The sequence below is a fragment of the Manis pentadactyla genome, chromosome 15 (genome assembly GCF_030020395.1).
Source record: "Manis pentadactyla isolate mManPen7 chromosome 15, mManPen7.hap1, whole genome shotgun sequence".
NCBI lineage: Eukaryota > Metazoa > Chordata > Mammalia > Pholidota > Manidae > Manis > Manis pentadactyla.
In genome coordinates, this window is record NC_080033.1 from 41,247,231 (window position 1) to 41,269,578 (window position 22,348).

The 22,348-nt window shown below is 40.1% G+C and overlaps 2 protein-coding genes and 1 long non-coding RNA gene across 4 annotated transcripts in view; 2 read left to right on the plus strand and 1 right to left on the minus strand.

Moving 5' to 3' along the window:
* LOC130681090 (uncharacterized) overlaps positions 1-18,185 on the plus strand; it is an 83,254-nt gene extending 65,069 nt beyond the window's left edge. The window contains exon 3 of one of the 2 annotated variants that reach the window (XR_008994150.1): positions 16,564-18,185. This is a non-coding gene — a long non-coding RNA (uncharacterized LOC130681090). Of the gene's footprint in view, positions 1-3,669; positions 4,001-16,563 lie in introns of those variants that run through there. The other variant, XR_008994151.1, reaches the window with a different exon arrangement.
* The window catches only part of LOC130681089 (chromodomain-helicase-DNA-binding protein 9-like), a 167,230-nt gene that overhangs the window by 140,755 nt on the left and 4,127 nt on the right, over positions 1-22,348 (plus strand). Inside the window, exon 2 of the mRNA XM_057493257.1 lies at positions 19,191-19,280. Within this exon, the coding sequence (XP_057349240.1) occupies positions 19,210-19,280 (71 nt within the window). The 5' untranslated portion in view covers positions 19,191-19,209. The remainder of the gene's footprint in view (positions 1-19,190; positions 19,281-22,348) is intronic.
* On the minus strand, positions 12,145-14,692 carry LOC130681087 (DPEP2 neighbor protein-like). The gene is made up of 3 exons (XM_057493255.1): positions 13,971-14,692; positions 12,628-12,794; positions 12,145-12,591 (listed from the first exon to the last, which is right to left on the minus strand). The coding sequence occupies exons 1-3, from the start codon at positions 14,029-14,031 to the stop codon at positions 12,412-12,414; spliced, it is 408 nt and encodes a 135-aa protein (XP_057349238.1). The 5' UTR covers positions 14,032-14,692; the 3' UTR covers positions 12,145-12,411.

Sequence of the window (22,348 nt, forward strand, 5' to 3'; positions counted from 1 at the left end):
GTTTATGTGCATACACTCATTTTTTTTTGATAAGTCTAAGGGTTTATCTAGTTTGTTTATTTTCTTCAAGAACCAGCTCCTGTTTTCATTGATTCTTTCTATTGGTATTTTTAATTTTGTTTCTTTCTTTCTGCTCTGATCTATATTATGTCACTCCTTCTACAGACTTTGGGCCTCATTTGTTCTTTTCTAGCTTCATTAATTGTGAACGCCTTAGACTGTTCGTTTGGGATTGTTTTTCATTCTTGAGGTAAGCCTCTATTGGTATGTACTTTCCTCTTAGAACTGTTTTCCCTACGTCCCACAGATTTTCAGGTTTTGAGGTTTTGTTTTCATTTGTCTCTATATAGTGCTTGCTTTCTGCTTTCATTTGGTCATTGATATATTGATATTTAGGAACATGTTGTTAAGCCTCTATGTGTTCATGGACTTTTTTGTTTTCTTTGCATAATTTATTTCTAGTTTCATACCTTTATGGTCTGAGAAGCTGGTTGGTACAATTTCACTCCTTCTGACTTTACTGATACCCTTTTCATGGCCTAGTGTGTGGTCCATTCTGGAAAACAATCCATGTTCATTTGAGAAAAATGTACATCCTGCTGCTTTTTGGTGGAGTAATCTGTAGATGTTTGTTAGGTCCATCTGTTCTAATGTGTTGTTCAGTGCCTCGATTTCCTTTCTTATTTTCTGTCTGGTTGATCAGTCCTTTGGAGTGAGTAGTGTGTTGAAGTCTCCTAAAATGAATGCATTGCATTTTATTTCCCCCTTAATTCTGTTAGTATTTGTATCACATAATTAGGTGCTCCTGTGTTGGGTGCATAGATATTTATTATGGTTATATCCTTTTGTTGGACTGACCCCTTTGTCATCATGTAATGTCCTTCTTTGTATGTTACTTTCTCTGTTTTGAAGTCTGTTTTGTCTAAGTACTGCAACTCCTGCCTTTTTGTCCCTACTAATTGCATGAAAAATCTTTTCTCATCCCTTCTCTTTTTGTCTGTACATGTCTCTGGATTTGAAGTGAGTTTCTTGTAGGCAGCATACAGATACGACTTGCTTTTTATCCATTCTGTAACTCTATGTCTTTTGATGGATGCATTCAGTCCATTTACATTTAGGGTGATTATCAGTAGATATGTATTTATTGCCATTGTAGGCTTTAGATTCATGGTTACCAAAGGTTCAAGGGCATCTTCTTTACTATCTAACCGTCTAACTCAACTCGCTTATTATGCTAGGTCAAACGCAATTAAAGGTTCTTCTTTTTTTCTCCCTTCTTTCTCTTCCTCTTCTTGTCTTTATATATTAGGTGTCATATTGTGTACTCTTTGTGTATCCCTTGAGAGACTTTGTGGGTAGTTGATTTAGCCTTAGGAACACTTCCATTTAAAGCAGTCCCTCCAAAATACACTGTAGAGATGGTATGTGGGAGGTAAATTCCCTCAACTTTTGCTTATCTGGAAAATGTTTAATCCCTCCTTCAAATTTAAATGATAATCTTGCTGGGAGGAGTATTCTCGGTTCAGGGCCTTTCTGTCTCATTGCATTAAATATGTCATGTCACTCCTTTCTGGCCTGTAAGGTTTCTGCTGAGAAGTGTGATGATAGCCTGATGGGTTTTCCTTTGTAGGTGACCTTTTTTCTCTCTCTGGCTGCTTTTAATACTCTGTCCTTGTCTTTGATCTTTGCCATTTTATTTATTATATGTCTTGGTGTTGTCCTCCTTGGGTACCTTGTGTTGGAAGTTCTGTGCACTCCCATGGCCTGAGAGTGTTTCCTTCCACAGATTGGGGAAGTTTTCAGCAATTATTTCCTCAAAGACACTTTCTATCCATTTTTCTCTCTCTTGTTCTTCTGAAACCCTTATAATGCGAATATTGTTTCATTTGGATTTGTCACACAGTTCTCTCAATATTCTTTTATTCCTAGAGATCATTTTTTTTCTCTGCCTCAGCATCTTTGTATTCCTGTTCTCTAATTTCTATTTCATTTACCTTCTCTACCTCATCTAATCTACTTTTAAATTCCTCCCTATGTTTTTGAATATTTTTCTGTAGCTTTGTGAGCATGTTTATGATTTTTATTTTGAAATCCTTATCAGGAAGTTTGGTGATTTGAGTTTCACTTAGTCCCCTTTCTGATTGTTTGAGGGATTTTGGTTTGTGACAGATTCTTTTTCCATTTCATATTTGTAATAATTCCTATGTAATAATTAACTTTGTGCTGGCAGCACCCTCTAGTGCCCAGAAGCTCTAGTCTCTGGTGCTGCCCAGCCCTTTGAGTGATGGTGTGGGTTACAGGTGCATGGCGCCAGTGCCTCCCAGGAGGAAAGAGTCTTTCCTGCTTCCAGGCCTCAATGCCTGCCTCCACTGGTAGGACCAGTGGGCTGAGCATTGAGAGAGGCGCCTCTGCGTTATAGCCCTGAGTCTGCCGCAGGGCCACCCTCTGGCTAGTCTGGCTCAATGGCGGGGGTAGCAGGTTTGCAAAGCAGTGCTGTCTTGTGGGAAGGAGCCGCAGGCTGCGTATTGCAGTGGGGGGTCTTGGGGCTGCATTGTCAGCCAGGGGGATGGAGTGCCTGAAGCTCCTGAATGTTCCCAAACTGCTGGCCTGAGTGTGTCAGGATCATTTTTTTCACCCTGTTATTTCTCCTGAAGAGCAAGCTCTGTGGAACCTTCCTTAGCAGCCCTCTCACTATTGAAAAGTCTTTCAAAGTGCCTGACTTTTCTTTTGTCCCAGAGCAGCCAGTTGTGAGTACTTGTCCTCCACAAGTGGCTGGAATTTTTGTCCCTCTGAGTATCCTGCCCATGTTTTCTTTCCATCCCCTCTAATCTCCAGAGCGACATGTAATGTGGGTTCATGCTCCCAGAGTAGATCTCTCCAGAGTTGGGTATTTAACAGTCCCGGGCTTCAACTCCCTCCGTGCTCCATTTTTCTTCCTCCTGCCGACGACCTGGAGTCAGGAGAGCTTGGATCCTCCTGGATCACAGCATTGCTACTTTATCGTTTTCCATGAGGTGTTCTCTTTTTCCCAGGTATCAGCCGTCTCTTACAGTCTTCTTTCTGGTCGCTCTCTCAGGATTAGTTGTATTTGCTGTATTTTCACTTTATATGTGGTTGCACGACAAGGTTTCTGTCGCACTTTTCAGGCCACCCTTCTGTTTAATCTCCTACCTTGCTTTTTGTGTATTAGTATAACTTTTGGAAAACATGTTTCTAGATCTATAAAATGTTTATATTGTTTGACCAATGTTTCCTTTCCTGGATATTTCCCTTCATTTGAATTTATCCTTAGGATAAACTTATATCACAAAGACTTACTTTAGCCTAATTTATTTAAAAATTTTAAAATAATGTAAAATCATTAATTAACTAAGAAAATTATGCATAAATTGAAAGTATATTTTTTGGTTATTGCAGAACCATACATCTTTCATATTAATAATAACACTGCAAGTAACTTTTATCCTATAACTGTAATGTCATAAAATTATATAGGGTAATGAAGATTTTAATGTAGTATAAAAAATTTTAAGTTGATATGGTAGGTTGATGGACTCATGAGTGATTTCTTTTTCTGGTTTTCTATACTTTAATGTTTGTACAATTTGAAAGGTGACAACATAAAACATTGCAAAAAAACATTCAAGTAATAGCTATTAAATTTTACAGAACAGTATGGTTATTGACACTCCAAGAATTAGAAAGCAAACAAGACCCTTTAGTGCCATAAAAGATGAATTTGCTGAATTATCTGAAGCTGAAAGTGAAGGTGATGAAAAGCCCAAACTCCGGAGACCCTGTGATCGTTCCAATGGCTATGGAAGAACTGAATGCTTTAGAGTAGAGAAAAATCTGCTAGGTTAGGGTAAAACACTATTTCTAATATTTTTTACCAGTAGTCTGATATATAAAGTCATAGAGAGCATATACTATATAGTATATTTGTTATCTTTTAGAATCAATCAAATCTATTTTTAAAGTACCTAAATTTATATGTTTAACATATATTTAATAGAACAATGGGATGCCCCTGTTTTAAATTTAAATACATCACTAATGTCACATTCCTTGTTCTCATATTAGCATATCCAGTAATGTAAAATGGATAATGCTGTTGATCATTATTGAATAAAATAAACTAGAAGTTACTATACCATGGCTTTGTATTTTACTCATGGGGGAAAATATTAGATGTAAACCCAATTGATGACAAAATGTTTTTTTGGACTTTTCAAAACTTTTATCTGTTAACATTATTCTCTAGACGTTAGCACTAATGTAAATAAATACACCTCTTCAACCAGATGGGGCCAATGGAGAGAGATTCTGTCTCATGGCCGTTGTAAAAGGCAGCTAAATGAGCATGATGTAGAAACAATTTGCCGAGCACTCTTAGCATTAATCCCTTATTCACTGTCGAGGAGATGAGGAAATGAAAGGCTTCATATGGGATCTCATTACTCCAACTGAGGATGGGCCGACACGAGACCTACAAAATCATCTTGTTTTCTTTTTAATTTTATTTTTAGTTATGTAAAGTACTTAACCTAGTACCCTATAAAAGGTTCAAGGATTACAGGTAATGTTAAAGATCCCTTAACCTTCACTGTCAATTCAAGTTCCAATTTAGAAAATATCAGTGTTAACAGTTTGGTTGGGTTTTACATATTGTCATCAAACAATGTGTCCATTTGTAAGTTGGTGACAGAGTAGGTCTTAAAGGTCTTCCCACCTGTATTTGTGTAAATCTATCTCATTTTTTAAATGCCTGCTTAGTAGTTTATAGTATGGATATTCCATAGTTTATTTAGCATCTTCCTTAGTGATGAGCATGTTGCCAGTTTTAGATAATTGAAAAACAAGTTTCATTGATGATCCTGGTACATTGTTGAACAAATAAATAGTAGAAGAGGAGGACATAAGAGAGGCCATCTGTAAAGCAATGGTTCTCAACAAGACACGATTTTGTGTCCCAGTCCTTCCTCCATCCATCTTGGTTGGAGAACCTCCAACCAAGGGTTCTCACAACTACGAGCACATTACTGGCATCTAGTAGGTAGAGGTGAACGATGCAGTGAGGCACCCAAAAAGGAAGAGCTATGCTTCTCAAAATGCCAAGACTGAAAACTCAACTATAACCTACAGGAGATTTAAGAGTCTTCAACCAATTACGGTGCAGGCCTTACTTGGATACTGATTGAAACAGAAACCCAAGGAAAAATTTTTTATTGTCTTTATTATTAGATAATTGTATATTGGTATGCCACATACTAAGGAAGTGTTACTGCATTTCTTGGGGCTGATAGTGGAAGTGTAGTTTGGTGGGTTTTTTGGTATGTTTTGTTTAAGAACGCCTTATTTACTTATTGCTGAAAGATATTTGGATATCTATTAATGAAATTATTGATATCTTAGATTTACTTCAATATAATATGGGAAGTTGGGGAGTGAACAGGATATAGATGAAGCAGAGGTGGCCATGAGCCTATAATTATTGAAGTTGAATGATGAGACCTGATGAGTCGGTCATGTTATTCCACCTATGTTTGAATATGCTTAACTCCATAATTAAAAAATAGATAGGCATAAAACCTCAGAAGTAGAGAGAATGGGAAAGGAAGTAACAAAATTCTGGAACTTGGCAGCAGATAATCTATCAGTGGTAACTGACTTAACGAACCAAGGAGAGTTAAATCCTAGGTCAGCAGTAAGAAAAGGCAACAACCACCTGATATGCTTCACAGATTTGCCCAGAAGCTTCAGGAGTTTGTGACATAAGGGAGCCTGAAAGTTGGAGTTAAAGGGGCTTTGACGGAAAGTTCTTTAGAACAGGTCAGATCACTAAATACCCTCTTCAGTTCCACGTAGCCAGAATCAAGAATCATGGAAAGTGTATTATCTGGAGAGGGTAAAATAGAAGATCTCTGGGTTGCATTGGTAGTTGAGGTATGGCGCTACTAAATGGGGATTAAATGAATATATATATAATTGGTAATGCCATCCTTAAGAAGAGTAAGGAATTTGTTTGCTGAATCTGACCAGGCCAAATCTTAAAGATAATGATGTAATAAGAAAAAGCCAGATTGCCCTTCAATGAGTTCAGTCAGTAAGCTTCAACCATTCAGACTACCTGTCAACTTTTCTTTTTTTTTTTTTTTTTTTTTTGGCTTTTGGCTTTTGGGTTTTGGTTTGCCATTCGAAATGAACAAACGACCAAAGATAACAGACTTCTGAGGGAATTCTCCGACATGAGAGATAGATACTAAAAACAAAACATAAAATTAACTTGAAAGAAACAAGGACTAAAAGGAGAAGACAACTTTTTTAAAACTATTAATACCTTCAGAGATAATCCAAATTACTTGTTATTTTGAAAAAACAAGTGCTATAGAAACATTTAAACCACAGTTGTAAAGTATAAATATGTTACAAATGAAATTAAGATTAAGTGATGAATATGAGAAATTTTGCTAGTGAGAAGTTTAAAAATGTAGAACATATATGTTATTAGGAAAATTTTTAAATATGCACTGTTTTAGTTTCCAAACTGACAAGGGTGAAGAGGACTTAGTTACAAAAATAGTATTGACATAACAACAAATGCAACTTAATGTGAAAGGCATTATTTGGGATAAAAAAGGAATACGACATAATAAAAAAAAAAAGGCCAGTCTGTAAAAGAAGACATAAAAAGTATGAATGTGTATGCACCACACAAAATACTCCCAGAGTATAAAGGTAAAAATTACCAAACTTTAAAGGAGGAATGAACACATCGAGCTTCTCCTTACTATTGTAATAGAACTTTCACTGGTAGAATAAATCAAGGAAAAGATTGGTAACTATTGAAAGGAGGAAACAAACTGCTTTATTAATAATTGTGAAAAATTATAAGTGAAACAACTTAAGCATGATTTAACATTAATTTGGTAAAGCCAGCCATACAACAAATTTTTACACAGCAATTAAGATGAATGAATTAGAACCTCATGAATCAGCCATTATAAATCTTTAGAAAAATGAGAGTAACCAGTTGCAGAATTACTTCTGTTATATAATGCCTGAAAACTTCAGTACTAAATATTTCTCCAATATAGACGTATAAATGTGTATCAAATACAAAAAACAAATTCAAGGAAGTGATTATGCTTGGAAGGAAGGAGAAAATTAGACTCCAGCTATGTATATTTCCTTTAATAAAAAACTAACCAAATAGGGACTGTGTTAAGATTAAGAGTGGAATACTTTTTTCTATTTTTGAAATATTTTACAACAAAAGTATTAAATAAAACAAATTTAGCTCTCTTAAGCAGGAGCTCACAATGGCTAAACCTGATGCATTTTATTAGTAAAATCCATTTTGAAAATCAAGAGGCCAAAACTTAACTGTTTGTAACTAGGGAAGCCAAAAGCAAAGCTGAAGGACAGGTTCTAGCTTTTGGATTTTACATTTGGAAAAAATGTGTTTTAGAACAGAAAGGAGATCAGAATGATTAATTTGAGACAGAATTGTTGAGTATTTGGAGGAAATTGTGTTAATGTGTGTGTAAAAATCACATTAACTGACTTCGGCTAAAGATGGCGGCATGAGTAGGTTAGCAGAAATCTCCCAAAACTGTATATATTTTTAAAATACAACAAGCACAACTATTCCTAAACAACAGACCAGAGGGTACAGTACAACAGTCAGGCTACATCTACGTGTGCAAGAACTCAGTATCTCATGAAGGGGGTAAGATTCAAAGCCGCGGCTCAGCGGGACCCGAGCACTCCCCTCACCCTAGCTCTCTGGAGGGAGGAAATGAGTCAGAGTGAGGACGGAGTGGAAGCACAGGACTGCTTAATAACCTGCCTTAGTAATCTGCACCAGGAGTGCAGACACACATTGCATGGTGTGCTGGATATTAGAGAAACAGAAGGGTAGAATCTGAGACAGAGACTGCGAGCCTGTCCCCACAGCCGGCTCCCCTGGCACAAAAGAAAATCGAGCGCTTTTTAAAAGTCTTAAAGGAAGGAGGGCTCAAGAGCTGAACAAAATTGTGCCACCACACTCAGCCCAGCAGGCTGGAAATCTTGAGAAACTTCAGGCCCCCTAACCCCTGGTGGGTAAAGAAGCCCCAAAGCACCTCACAGTAATAAGCTGCCTGGCATTCCTTCCCCCTGGCTGGTGCTACAAGTAACCCAGCTGACCTGCCACAGGTGCAGAGCAGCTGGGAAGTGGCCCCACCCACAGCAACCACACAGAGTCTCCTCCTAGCGTGCAGCTAACCGGGACAGGCAGTGGAAGCTGGCGCAAGGTCCGGAAGGCACAAAGGCTCACTGTTCTTGCAGAACACACCCGCAACTTCTCAACATAAACCTTAACTGGCCAGAAGAGAATGGCATGATCTATTTAATGCAGTGAAACAGAAGGGCTTTGAACTAAGAATACTGTATCCAGCACGATTATCATTTAAATTTGATGGAGGGATTAAACAATTCCCAGACAAGCAAAAGTTGAGGGAATTTTCTTCCAACAGAACACCTCTACAGGGTATTTTAAAGGGTCTGCTCTAGACGGAAGCACTGCTAAGACTAAATAGATGTCACCAGAGAAAATGAAAACAGCAAAGAAAGCTGACCAACCAAATACTAACTAAAGGCAAAAAATAAAATCAACTATCCTCAAAAACAAAGGAAACACAAAAGAGTACAGAATAAAACATCTAACATAAAAAATGGAGGAATAAGAATAAGAAACGAGAGAAGTAAAGAATCACCAGACTGTGTTTATAATAGCATAATAAGAGAGATGTTAGAAGGTTAGATAGGAAAGAGGCTACCTTTGAAGATTTCCGAACTATGAATCCAAACGTGCAATGGCAACAAGTACATATCTATCGATAATCATCCTAAATGTAAATGCAGTGAATGCACCAATCAAAAGACAGAGTAATTGAATGAATAAAAAGCAAGATCCATCTATATGCTGCTTAAAAGGGACTCACCTCAAACCCAAAGATATACATAAGACTAAAAGTGAAGGGATGGAAAAAGATATTTCATGTAAAGAATAGGGAGAAAAAAGGTGTGTCAGTACTAGTATCAGACAAAATAGACTTCAAAACAAAGAAATGAGATGAAGGACATTATATAATGCTAAAGGGGTCAGTCCAACAAGAGGATATAACCATTGTAAATATGTATGCACCCAACACAGGAGCACCGACATATGTGGAACAGATACTAAGAGAATTAAAGGGAGAAAGAGAATGCAGTGCATTCATTTTATGAGACTTCAACACACCACTCACTCCAAAGGGCAGGTAAACCAGACAGAAAATAAGTAAGGACACAGAGGCACTGAACAACACACTAGAACAGATGGACCTAACAGACATCTACAGAACTCCACACCCAAAAGCAGCAGGATACACATTCTTCTCAAGTGCACATGGAATATTTTCCAGAATCGACCACAGACTAGGCCACAAAAAGAACCTCAGTAAATTCAAAAAGATTGAAATTCTACAAACCAACTCAGATCACAGAGGTATAAAACTAGAAATAAATTGTATAAAGAAAGCTAAAAGGCTTACAAACACATGGAGGCTTAACAACATGCTCCTAAATAATCAATGCATAAACGACCAAATTAAAACAGAGATCAAGCAATATATGGGGACAAATGACAACAACAGCACAAAGCCCCAATTTTTGTGGGACGCAGCAAAGCCAGTTCTAAGAGGAAAGTATATGGCATTCCAGGCCTATTTGAAGAAGGAAGTAGGATCCCAAATGAATAGTCTAAAGTCACAATTATTGAATCTGGAAAAGGAAGAACAAATGTGGCCCAAAGTCAGCAGAAGGAGGGACATAGTAACGATCAGAGAAGAAATAAATAAAATTGAGAAGAGTAAAACAATAGAAGTAATCAAAGGAACCTGGAGCTGGTTCTTTGAGAAAATATACAAAATAGATAAGCAGCTAGCCAGACTTATTAAGAGGAAAAGAGAATCTACACACATAAACAGACTAGAAATGAGAAAGGAAAAATCATGACAGAACCCACAGAAATACAAAGAATTATTAGAGAGTACTATGAAAATTTATATGCTAACAAGCTGGAAAACCTAGGAGAAATGGAAAACTTCGGAGAAAAATACAACCTTCCAAGACTGACCAAGGAAGAAACAGAAAATCTAAACAGACCTATTACCAGCAACGAAATTGAATCAGTAATCAAAAAACCACTGAAGAACAAAACTACCAGGCCATGTGGATTCACCACTGAATTTTACCATACATCATAAGAAGACATAATACCCATTCTCCGTAAAGTTTTCCAAAAAATAGAAGAGGAAAGAATACTTGCAAACTCATTCTATGAAGCCAGCATCACTCTAATACCAAAACTAGGCAAAGTTCCGACCAAGAAAGAAAATTGCAGACCAATATCCCTGATGAACATAGATGCAAAAATACTCAACAAAATATTAGCAGACAGAATTCAAAAATACATCAAGAGGATCTTACACTTTGATCAAGTGGGATTCAACACAGGGATGCAAGGACGGTACAAAATTGGAAAATCCATCAACATCATCCACCACATCCGTAAAAAGAAGAACAAAAACCATACAGTCATCTCTATAGATGCTGAGAAAGCATTTGACAAAATTCAATGTCCATTCATGATAAAAACTCTTAACCAAATGGGTATAGAGAGCAAGTACCTCAACATAATAAAGGCCGTATATGACAAACCCATAGCCAACATCATACTTAACCGCGAGAAGCTGAAAGCTTTTCCTCCATTATCAGGAACAAGACAGTGATGCCCACTCTCCCCACGGTTAGTCAACATAGTATTGGAGGTCCTATTGGCAATCAGACAAAACAAAGAAATAGAAGGAATCCAGATTGGTAAAGAAGTCAGACTATCCCTATTTGCAGATGACATGATACTGTACATAAAAAACCCTAAAGACTCCACTCCAAAAATACTAGAATATCGGAATTCAGCAAAGCTGCAGGATACAAAATTAATAACAGAAATCTGTTGCTTTCCTATACACTAACTATGAACTAGCAGAAAGAGAAATCAGGAAAACAATTCCATTCACCATTGCATTGAAAAGAATAAAATACCTAGGAATAAACCTAACCAAGGAAGTGAAAGACCTACATCCTGAAAACTACAAGCACTCCTAAGAGAAATTAAAGAGGACACTAACAAATGGAAATTCATCCCATACTCTTGGCTAGGAAGAATTAATATTGTCAAAATGGCCATCCTCCCTAAAGCAATCTACAGGTTCAATGCAATCCCTATCAACATACCAACAGCGTTCTTCAATGAACTGGAACAAATAGTTCTAAAATTCATATGGAACCACAAAAGACCCCAAATAGCCAAAGCAAATACCATGATCAAGAGGGATTCAACACAGGGAATAATAAAGCATGTGGCACCTCAATTCCCAACTTCAAGCTCTACCTCAAAGCCACAGTAATCAAGATAATTTGTTACTGGCACAAGAACAAACCCACCGACCAGTGGATTAGAGAGTCCAGATATTAACCCAAACGTATACAGTCAATATGATAAAAGAGCCATGGATATACAGTGGGGAAATGAGAGCCTCTTCAACAGCTGGTATTGGCAAAACTGGACAGCTACATGTAAGAGAATGAAACTGGATTATTGTCTAACCCCATACACAAAAGTAAATTTCAAAAGAATCAGAGACCTGAATGTAAATCATGAAAACATAAAACTCTTAGAAAAAACATAGTCAAAAATCTCTTGGACATAAACATGAGCAACTTCTTCATGAATATATCCCTCCAGGCAAGGAAAACAAAAGCAAAGATGAACAAGTGGGACTGCATCAAGCTGAAAAGATTCTATACAGCAAAGGACATCAGTAGAACAAAGAGACATCCCATAGTATGGGAAAATATACTCATAAATGACAGTTCTTTTAATGGAAGCTCTGGCTCCCGGCTGCTGCATTAACCAGGGCAGTGGCGGGCTGGCACCAAAGCATGAGAGGATGGGAATGTGAGCTCAGCCTGGGACCGATTGTGACAACCCCAGGAGGTGGGCAGGGGATCAGCCGCCCAGAATCCTTCTGCCCCGAGCAGGGCTTGTCCCCACCGCCAGGTGGCCCCAGGACTGGACTGGGGCAAGACACAAGGACACACATCATGTGGGTGCGCCTGGCAGAAGCTCTCTGGGCACTGAGACAACGCAGCACACTGGCGCTAGGAATAGATGGCAGTTTTTATTAACGGTATGTGACTAATAAATGCATAACTGCAGCTAATAAATTATTATGAAAACTAGAAATTTATTAGAAAACTACAGTTAATGTGGGGTGGGAGGTGGTGATGGGGTCGGGAAGTGGGACCACTGTATTTCAACTGTTAACGTCGTGTCTTCCTTCTAGCAATGGCTCTGCCAGCACGCTTCTGTGGAGTCTCCCTCTTGGCACTAGGTTGCAGCCGCTGAATTTTGGGCGGGGGGCAACCTAGTTCTTCGTCTGAGAACGAGCTTGTTGAAGGTCTCTTGGGTGCCCGCCTGGAGACCGGCTTCTCCACTTCCATCTTTGATGTTTTGGGCACCATTGCTGGGGTGGGCACCTTTTCTGGGGTGGGAATGGGTGCATCCCCATAGCAGCGGTAGGCTCCAACCAGGCAGTACGTCTCCCCGTGCCAGCTCACCTGGGTTTCACCACGCCCTTTGTAGAGGACATGGTGGTACCCAGGTGTAGGTGAAGGGGAAACTGCTGTTGCCGCTGCTGCTGCTGCTGCTGCTGCTGCAAGGAAAACCAGAACTGATCAGTCACTTCTCCTGTACACAATGTCCTACCAGTACCATCCCTCTGTCATGTCTCTCTCAGTTTCTGGCTGAAGCCATTCAATCTGCTTGGCATCTAAAACCCAGACTTGGCCCATCACCTCTATGAATCCCCTAGAGAAGCGATGTTGGCTGCAAAAGCAATTCCGTGGAGACTGTGGCAGCAGGAGACCGGGAAATCTGTTCCCCATTCCCAGAAAAAACTCAACCTGAAAATTATTGCAATCAGGATCCCCTCCATCTCTCCCTTCCACAAGTGAGGAAGCATTTGTTAAAGCCTGTCACTTCCAAGGTGGTTTTAGTGGAAATACCTTTCATGTGTTGGAAAAAATAATCTTACACGAATCAGTTAAGAACCCCTCTCCCTTTGAACCCCATTTGTGTTGCCTTTTTCAACCACGCTGAACTCTAGCCCTCTGATACTTTCATGTAGATTTGAAAAAGGCCAAATCCCAAAGCAGAGTGACCAGGAGGCTCAGGTCAGGATGTGGGTACCTAGTCTAGGCTCACATCAGCCAACCTCTGGGACGTCTTTTCCTCAGCCGTTAGGTCTCAGTTTCCCTTTATCACTCCAGTTGACTCTTCTGCTCTTCCCATCGGTATGACACCCTTTTGCCTGCTACTCAGAGGCTCAGTCTGGGATGTGTCTGAGGGAACCCATGTGGACAGCATGGTGAAGGGGCCCAGGTTGGAAGGTTTGGTAATGAGTGGCCCTCAACAGCTCTTCCTCAAACTGCTCCGTTTACACAGAAATGCTCTTGACTTTTGCTAGGAGGCTAACCATCACACTGGCGATTCTGCTGGTCCTAGAACAGGCCAGCCTCATTCCTACCTCAGGATCATTCACTTGCCATTTCCCCAAGGGTCTGGAAGGAAGCATTTGTAGCCCAAAGGTGGAGGGACAGCTACATTTATAAAGATTAGTAACTTTCTGAACGCTTGCCCAGGGATGACATTTCACTTGCCCTCAGCATTGAGCAGGAACACCGGGTATTAGTTAACAGCTGGGGTAGTTCTGACATGTTGAGGGCCAGCCCGAAAGGAAAAGCCAGGTGGCAGCCAGGTGAGGCTGTGTGCCCACCAGTGACTCTTGTACAGATGTCCCGCCTCGGCCTACCTGCTGTGCAGCCCTGCCAGGGCACAGAGGATAAATCACGCTGGATATAGAAGATGCGGTCACACAGCATGACAGCGATGCCTTGCTCAGGCAGCCAGACTGCTGTCTGGCCTCAAACTGCCACTATGTTTGTGTGGTCCCGCTGCCAGGGCAACAGTGAGGTCATCGATACCCAGTGAGGTCACATACGGAACCTTGTGACTTGATGGACAGGCTTCAGGCTCTCTTGCAGAACAGAGCAGGGTTGAGGCAGAGGGGCACCCTACCTGGCCCTTCCATCTAGGCCTCCCTATCCATGCCTTAGTCAAGTAGCCATTTCCTGTGGAGTGTACCTGTGGGCTGTCACGGGAGGGCAAGAGGCCCACATTGTGAGATTGGCTTGAAGGGCAAGATTAACCTAAGAGACAGCCAGGGTGTTTGGCACTGAGCCTAAGGATTCCACAGTTGGAAAGGCAGAGATTTGTGTGGGCTAGGGAATCAGGGAAGGCTCCTTGGCAGTGGGCCTGAAGGGAAAGGGGAATTGGGACCTATGGAGAGGAGAGGGAAGGCACTCCAGGTGGGAAAAATAAAAGCAAGGACAAGTTCTTCTTAACCTTGCCCTGCCCCAAATGGTAATTCATAGAACCTTTGTGACTTTACAAGTAAGACTTCAAGAAACCAAGAGGTTAAGGGGCCTATAGATGACCCAGGCAGTGGAAAGGTGTTCTGCTCAAGGGTAGACTTTCCCCTTGGGGCTCTGGATGTATAGCTGATAGGAATGTGGGGAGAATCTCATCACATTTCAAAGTCATGCTGGGAGGGACATTACAAGTGCTCTAAGGCAAAGTGAGGGGCCTGGGTGAGTTCACAGAGTGGGAATGAGAGCCAATTTTAATATGAATTTAAAAAACTCATGACACAATGACATCATACAGTGACAACCTAATCATTACGCTCCTCTCCCTCAAAAAGGATAATCATGTCTATCCGACCACCATGAAAGGATACGTGGGCTCAGCGGCAGCCCAGGTGAAAAATAACATCAGCACTGTACAGAGATGTTACTAAAAGACAATTTAGTTCTGTTCAGAGGGGGAGGAAATGGACAAGTGTCTTTAGCCTGATGAGACCCACCGTAAGGAGCCACGTTTGGGAGGCAGCCTATGATACAGTGTGTCCAGGAACTTTCTAGCAATGAGAGATAACCTTCCTCAGGAGGGGGCTCCCTGTCACTGACCTTGAATAAGCAAAGATGGGACATTGTTTACTGGGGGTGTTGCAGAGGAGGTGTACCAGGAGGTAGAGACTACTTGGGCTCTTATTTTAGACGATGGGCAACCGGTGGAGAACCACAGCACCTTCTCTCTTAATTTGCTTGTATCAGTGTAGTGTGTGTATGTGGACATTTTAGGTCTGGCCTAAATAGAGCAGTCTACATCTGGAAGTGACAATCTGTGAAGGGGACGGCTCTGGGGGTTCATCCTGGCAAGTGGACAAGCCTGAGACCACTCAGATTTTCCAAAGCTCCAGAGAGAATGCATGTTTGGAGTATCCCTCTGATCAGGTGAGGGTGTGATGATACCGCCGCAGTATCTGGCCAGGCCTCCAGGGAAGGCAGAATAGCATAGACGAATGTTGTAGCAGCTTTAAGAGGGCTTCAGACTCGGGGATTCCACAAAACAACTTAAAGATACTTTAACGTGGATTCTTTGGTCAACTGTTAACCCAGATCTGGAGTGGGGCTCAGAAATCTTCTTTTAACACTAATCGGGCTTCCTAGGCATTTTGGCCACTTCTCGGTATTTATCTGAAGGAAATGAAATCACTAACTCTAAAAGATCTCTGCACCCCCATGTTCACTGCAGCATTATTTATAATAGCCAAGATACGCAAACCACCTAAGTGTACATTGTTGGAGGCGTTAGGCAGGAAAATAGATATGAGCGGGGTGGAAAGAGAAAAAGGCCAGAAAGTCCACTAAAGAGACTGAAAATTAATCAATTAAAGCTCCAGAAGCCGGGAGCAAGTTGGCTTGGAATGTTTGAATATTCCCCAGATAAAGGAGGGTACCTCAGCATAGTCTTCATTGTGTTAATCATGCAAGCCCAGCTGTAAACAACTTAGTAAAAGGCAGGAAAGATTCCATCTGGAAGATTGTATTTTAATACCCAGAAAGTTAAAAATGTAAGATTCTAAACTTACTCTTTAGCAAACAGACAATAACTCAGCCCACCTTGTGGGCTGGGCAGGCAGCCTGTTTGATATGCTCCCTGACCAAGACTCCGTGTATGGCAGAGAGAAATCAGAGCAGGAAGTTCCTTGTGTTAAGTTAATTCTAAGTATTCAAAAAGCACTTAACAAGACTGTACCTCCAGCCCCTAGTCACAGCCCTAAAGAATCCTTAAAAGGGGCTATCCCCAGCCTTTCGGGGCACTCCTCTCTCTGAGGTCACCCAGACTTTCTAAGTGTGTAACCTTTTAATCTTAAACTTTCTGTCTCCAACCTTTCAGGGCACCTCTTCTTGCTGAGGTTGCCTGCTTCACTTCTCTCTTTAAATAACTTTAAATAAAACTTTTACTCTGCTTCACTATTGTCACTGTCCTTCAATTCTTTGTTGCGGCAGGGACAAGCACCGAGGAAAATACACAACACTCCCCTACCAGAGGAATGGATAAAGGAAATGTGGCATATGTATTACATATACAATAGAATATTATTCGAGCATAAGAAAGAGGTAAATCCTGCCGTGTGCGAAGCATAGATGAATTTGGTGGACATTACACTAAGTGAATTAAGTCGGTGAAAGACAAAGACTGTAGGATCTCATGGATATGTGGAGTCTAAAAAAAGAAAAAGAATCCAAACGCATGATGCATAAACTAGATTGGTGACTGTCAGAGGTGGGAGATTGAAAGGGTATCTCGCTGGGACCCTCTTTACCCCAGAACGAGTCAGGAAACGGGCCCACGCAACAGATTTTATTATCTGAAAGAGAACATGGCTGACCCCAGAGAGAGGGCACAGCAGCTCGTGGGTGAGGAAGCTTTTTTAAGGAGTTGGGGTAGGGTGTGTTCTGCATTGGTGATTGGATCTTATTTATTCACTCATTAAGCTATTCATACACTCACATATTCAACAACTGTTTAGTGAGTACCTACTGTATGGCAAGTCCTTTGCCATGCACTGCAGATATAGTAAGGAACTAGACAAGCATGCTTTCTGCCTTCACAGAGCTTGTTAACCCTTGAGGAAAGCAGATCTAGAGCAAACAATTGTCAACTGTGAATATATTTTAAAAAAGAAATTCAGGGAGCTATAGGAGTGTATCACAAAAGACCTTCTACAATAGCATCCCCCCTTCTCCAAGAGATAGTCACCAACTTGACTATATGAAGCTGAAAAGATTCTGTACAGCAAAGGACATCATCAATAGAACAAAAAGACATCCTATAGTATGGGAGAATGTATTCATAAATGACAGATCTTTTAAAAGATTGACATCCAAAATATATAAAGAGCTCACGTACTTCAACAAACAAAAAGCAAATAATCCAATTCAAAAATGGGCAGAGGATCTGAACAGAAACTTCTCTAAAGAAGAAATTCAGATGGCCAACATGCACATGAAAAGATGCTCCACATCGGTAATCCTCAGAGACATGCAAATTCAAACCACAATGAGATATCACCTCGCACCAGTAAGGATCGCCCCCATCCAAAAGACAGACAACTACGATCGTTGGCGAGTTTGTGGAGAAAGGGGAACCCTTCATACGGTGCTAGTGGGGATGTAAATTAGTTCAACCATTGTGGAAAGCAGTATGGAGGTTCCTCGAAAACTCAAAGTAGAAATAGCATTTGACCCAGCAGTTCCACTTCTTGGAATGCAGCAGCCCAGTTCAAAAAAGACATGCACCCCTATGTTTATCGCAGCACTATTTACAACAGCCGAGAAATGGAAGCAACCTAAGTGTCCATCAGTAGATGAGTGGATAAAGAAGATGTGGTACAAATACACAATGTAATATTATTCAGCCATAAGAAGAAAACGAATCGTACCATTTGTAACAACAAATGGATGGATCTAGAGTGTATTATGCTCAGTGAAAGAAGCCAGGCAGAAAATGACAAGTATCGAATGATTTCACTCATCTGTGGAGTAGAAGAACAAAAAAAAATTGAAGGAATAAAACAGCAGCAGACTCACAGAACCCAAGAATGGACTAACAGTTACCAAAGGGCAAGGGACTTGGGAGGATGGGTGGGAAGGGGGGAGGGTTAAGGGGGAAAAGGGGCATTACAATTAGCAGGCATAATGTGCGGTGGGGGGCACGGGGAGGGCTGAATAACACAGAGAAGACAAGTAGTGATGCTATAGCATCTTACTATGCTGATGGACAGTGACTAATGGGGTGTGTGGTGGGGACTTAATGATGGGTGGAGTCTAGTAAGCATAATGTTGCTCATGTAATTGTAGATTAATGATACCGAAGTAAAAAAAAAATTTTTAAGTCATATTAACTCATCTTGTGTTTTGGTCAGTATCATTACCATAATTATTTTAAAGATCTCTGTATAGCCTGCACAGACCTTTGAAAGTTTTCAGAAATTTCTTGCATTAAAAATGTTTCAAGTTGGAGGTCTTTATACAAATCACCTCATTTCAAATGTCCTTTTCATTTTAACAGGTCTATCAGCCCGAGTATCCAGGGGCCAAAAAGGAAAGAAAACAAGTTCATTTGATATTCAGAAAGCAGAATCGCTTCGAAAATATAATCCTGAGCAGCTACTTCAAGATGAAGGCTACAAAAAAACATAAAACACCACTGTAATAAGTAGATAGTAGGGTGTTTTTAACACAACTCAGTAAAAGTTTACTTTTCTGAATTTATTAACAGTCTTAAAGCATGCTGATTTTGAGTGCAGAGTCAGTGTGGTCTAGGACCAACCCTAATCTTAATCTTACAGGGTATCCTTCAGCAAATCATTGTACCTCTATGTCACTGTTTTCATCAACAGAGAGAAATAAAATTGGCTTCGAAATGATCTCATGATATCTTACTTGGATATTAAATAATGATGAGTGTGAAGATTTTGGAGAAACCTATTTTATATATATGATAGTGAGATTTAATCAGAAATTATTTTGTTATGAAAAATCTATTTACAAATTCTTTTCTAATTTTAACCTCAGAATTTTCTTAAATGATTAATACATTTGTGACTTGATTTCTTTTCCCTCATTTTTAGGGTTTTGCTTTGTGTAAGAATGCTCTATTACGTAAAGCAAGAAGTCACTGGAAGTGAGTGTCAGAAAGTATTTGGTGGAGTTGATGCAAGGTAAATTAAATACCATGTTTATATTTATTTTTCAATAACATGACAAGACAAAAACTGTATGACCCGAAAATTATACATTAAATGGCTTCTTCACTGAAATCAAGAAGAAGAAAACCTACCAAATTTAGAGAATTAACCTGTGCCAATTTATTGCCTTTCCTGTTATCTGCTATTTGGCTCTGTCACTAAACGTTATAACACAGTAACAGCAGTAGTAGTAGCTTTCTGCCGTCATATGTAAAACTTAATCTTTCTGGGCTCATTCTTTTCTTTCCTCTTGTTAGAGTGGAAGAGGTTTCATGGGTGCCTGACTTTCGTGTCCACATGTGATCCATCCAATACCCTAGTCTCTCCGTTCCTTGGCCTTATTCTACTTCTCCCTTATTCTTGAAATGCTGGCTTCAATGGCATGCGGTCTACTATACAACATGGCTCTCTTTTTCCCTCACTGGCCTTTCCTTTTCATTTTCCTTTGCTAGTTCTCATTCCTCTAACAGATCTCTTTTATGTGTTGGGTTGGCAGGAATTCTGTCCTCAGCTCTTCCTTGTCTATCCCTTCTCCTTAGGTAAACTCATGCAGTCTCAACATATTGAATATTATCTCAAATTTATATATTCATCCCAGACCTCTCTCTGACCTCTAATCTCTGAGTAAGGGGCCTTCCAACATTTCCACTTGAAAGTCTAAATTGACATCTTAAACTTCTTCCTGGCTCTGCCAAATCTTGTCTGTCTGATCCTTTCCCTCCTACCCTCCATGTACAGGTCTCCTCCATCCCAGTAAATGTACTACGTGGTTGCTGTGGTACCATTCTTGAGTCTTCTCTTCCCCTCAAACCCTATTCAAAGACCTGCCAAATTTGAGTGTTTTTCACTATCTTGTCTGCCAAATCCCTAGTCCAAGCCGCCATTACCTCTTGTTCAAACTTCTGCTATGTCCTCCTAATTGGGTCTCTCTGCCTCCACTTTTTCCTTTCTACAGTCTATCATTAACACAGCAGCCAGAGTGATCTTTCTGAAGCAAAAATCAGGTGATGGCACTCCTCTTCTTAAAACCTTCCAGGTGCTTTTTATTTCTCTTAGAATAAAATCCAAACTCCCTGTGGCCTGCAGGCCTTACATAACTCTACGACCTCTTCTTTCCCTCTGTCCCTCATCAACAGCGCTCACCACACTGGTGTTTCTGTTCCTCCACCATGCCAAGCTCATTCTGTGCTGTTCCTGCTGGTACAAATACTCTTTCCTCTGACCTTCCACAGCACTGCCTCTTCAAATCAATCAGGTGTCAGCTCTAGTTTTACCTCCTCAGACAGGCCTTCCCTCACCACTCAAGACTACTTGACCTGATTTTATCTCATTCATGATGCCTATTACTGTTAAAATTTATTTTTATTTTCATATTGCTTTTCTCCTCCAATTAACGATTTAAGCTATTTGAAAGTTAGGTATGTAATCTGTTTCACTGAGCATTGTATTCCCGGCCCCTAGAATCTGGGACATAGTAACACAGTAGTATTTGTTGACTAATTGACTACTTTTTCCCTTGGATCTTTCTACTTATAATTTGCCAGGAACTGCAATCTATGAAATTATCCCTAAATTTTCCTTAGTGATCCCCCATCTCTGGCTTTTCATCTGGATTTTAACAGTTTACATCTCGGTGCATACACAGACACACACACTACTTTTGGACCCCGTATCTCCTCACACTACTGTGTTATTACTGTCCTTGATTTCACAGTCAAATTCCGTTCAAGAAGTATCTGTACTTGCTGTGTCCTTTTTCTCCTCTCCGATTCCCTATGCATCCACCACCATTCAGCTTCTACCTCCACCTCTACCACCCACTTTAAGAAGTTCTTCGCCAACATGCTTGCTGCTAACCCCCATGGCTATAGCAGTAGTGTTTATCATACTTTACCTTTATTGACCACTTCCTTTTTTGAAAAATGCCTCTGTAAAACCATTTTACTATACATTTTCTTTTTTTTAGCCTTCTGCTTGCTGTTTTACAGGTTCCTCTTCTGCCTGTCTCTTAAATGCCCTCTCCTTTTCACTTACTCTTCTTGGATGTTCTCATCTTTTCTGTGGCATCAGTTTTTCTTTCTGTACTGGTGAATCCCAAGTCTAGCTCCATCCCTCATCTCTCTTCTGACCTTCAGGTCCATATCTCTCAAATGTGCCATGATTACTAATGCCTGCAGTCCTTTGCATTCTTGCTGGAACATTATCTTTCCCCCTTTCCGCCCTCTTAGTGCTCAGCTGCCATCCACGCAGCCTTTCCTTATCTCTCTCATCTGGGTGAGGCACATACCTAGACTAAGTACCCTGTCATAGCACTCATCACACAGTATTGTAGGTACCTCTTCACAAAGATGGGTGTGTCTGTCTTATTGCTATTATTGCCACATAGTGAGTGCTACTTAAATACATTTTAAATGAATGATCCAGCTTGGGGAATTAAAAGGAAACTTTATGCTATAGAGCACATGAAGTGAATCTTTAAAAACAGAAATCAACTGGAGCACATGCACCTTATTAATTACTTTGACCAGCAGTTAACGGACACTTACCCTGCCTGTGGCACTTACATTTGAGTATTAGGTGTACACTAAATGTTTTCCACTCTTTACAAGCAGGGAAACAGTTCACCTCAGATGATAATCAGTGTTTCGCGGTTAGAGTGCCACCCAAAAGTTGGTAAGGGGAACTATGTGACCCACTGTTTTTTTTTTTTTTTACTTCCTTGGAGAATGCTGTCTTCAGTGTGCTTTCTGCTTTCCTTTATCTTTTGGTGCTTATGCTTTGTTTAGTCCTAGTCAGGAAATGATCAGAAATGAGTATCTTTTTTAACTGTATTTTTCTCTTCATTCATTTTTTTAGCTTTTGACAAATCAATGGAAAAATCATTCTTTTTTCTATGTTTTTCTGCAGTAAGATAGAAAATACTGTGACTGTGACCCTTCTGGTTTTAGGCAAAAGTAGAGATAATAAGGTGTTCATTTAAGTGCAAAATATTTTCTTTTAAGAATCCAAGAAAGGATCTGTATGCATTTCTCTATATTCCT

Excerpts from the sequence above, each read along its gene's own strand:
- LOC130681087 (XM_057493255.1), bottom strand. The coding sequence starts at position 14,031 with ATGCTGTGTGACCGCATCTTCTATATCCAGCGTGATTTATCCTCTGTG. Across the intron at positions 12,795-13,970 it reads CTCTGTGCCCTGGCAGGGCT|CAGCAGCAGCAGCGGCAACA; the intron begins GCACAGCAGGTA and ends CAGCAGCAGCAG. Across the intron at positions 12,592-12,627 it reads CCATTCCCACCCCAGAAAAG|ATGGAAGTGGAGAAGCCGGT; the intron begins GTGCCCACCCCA and ends AAAACATCAAAG.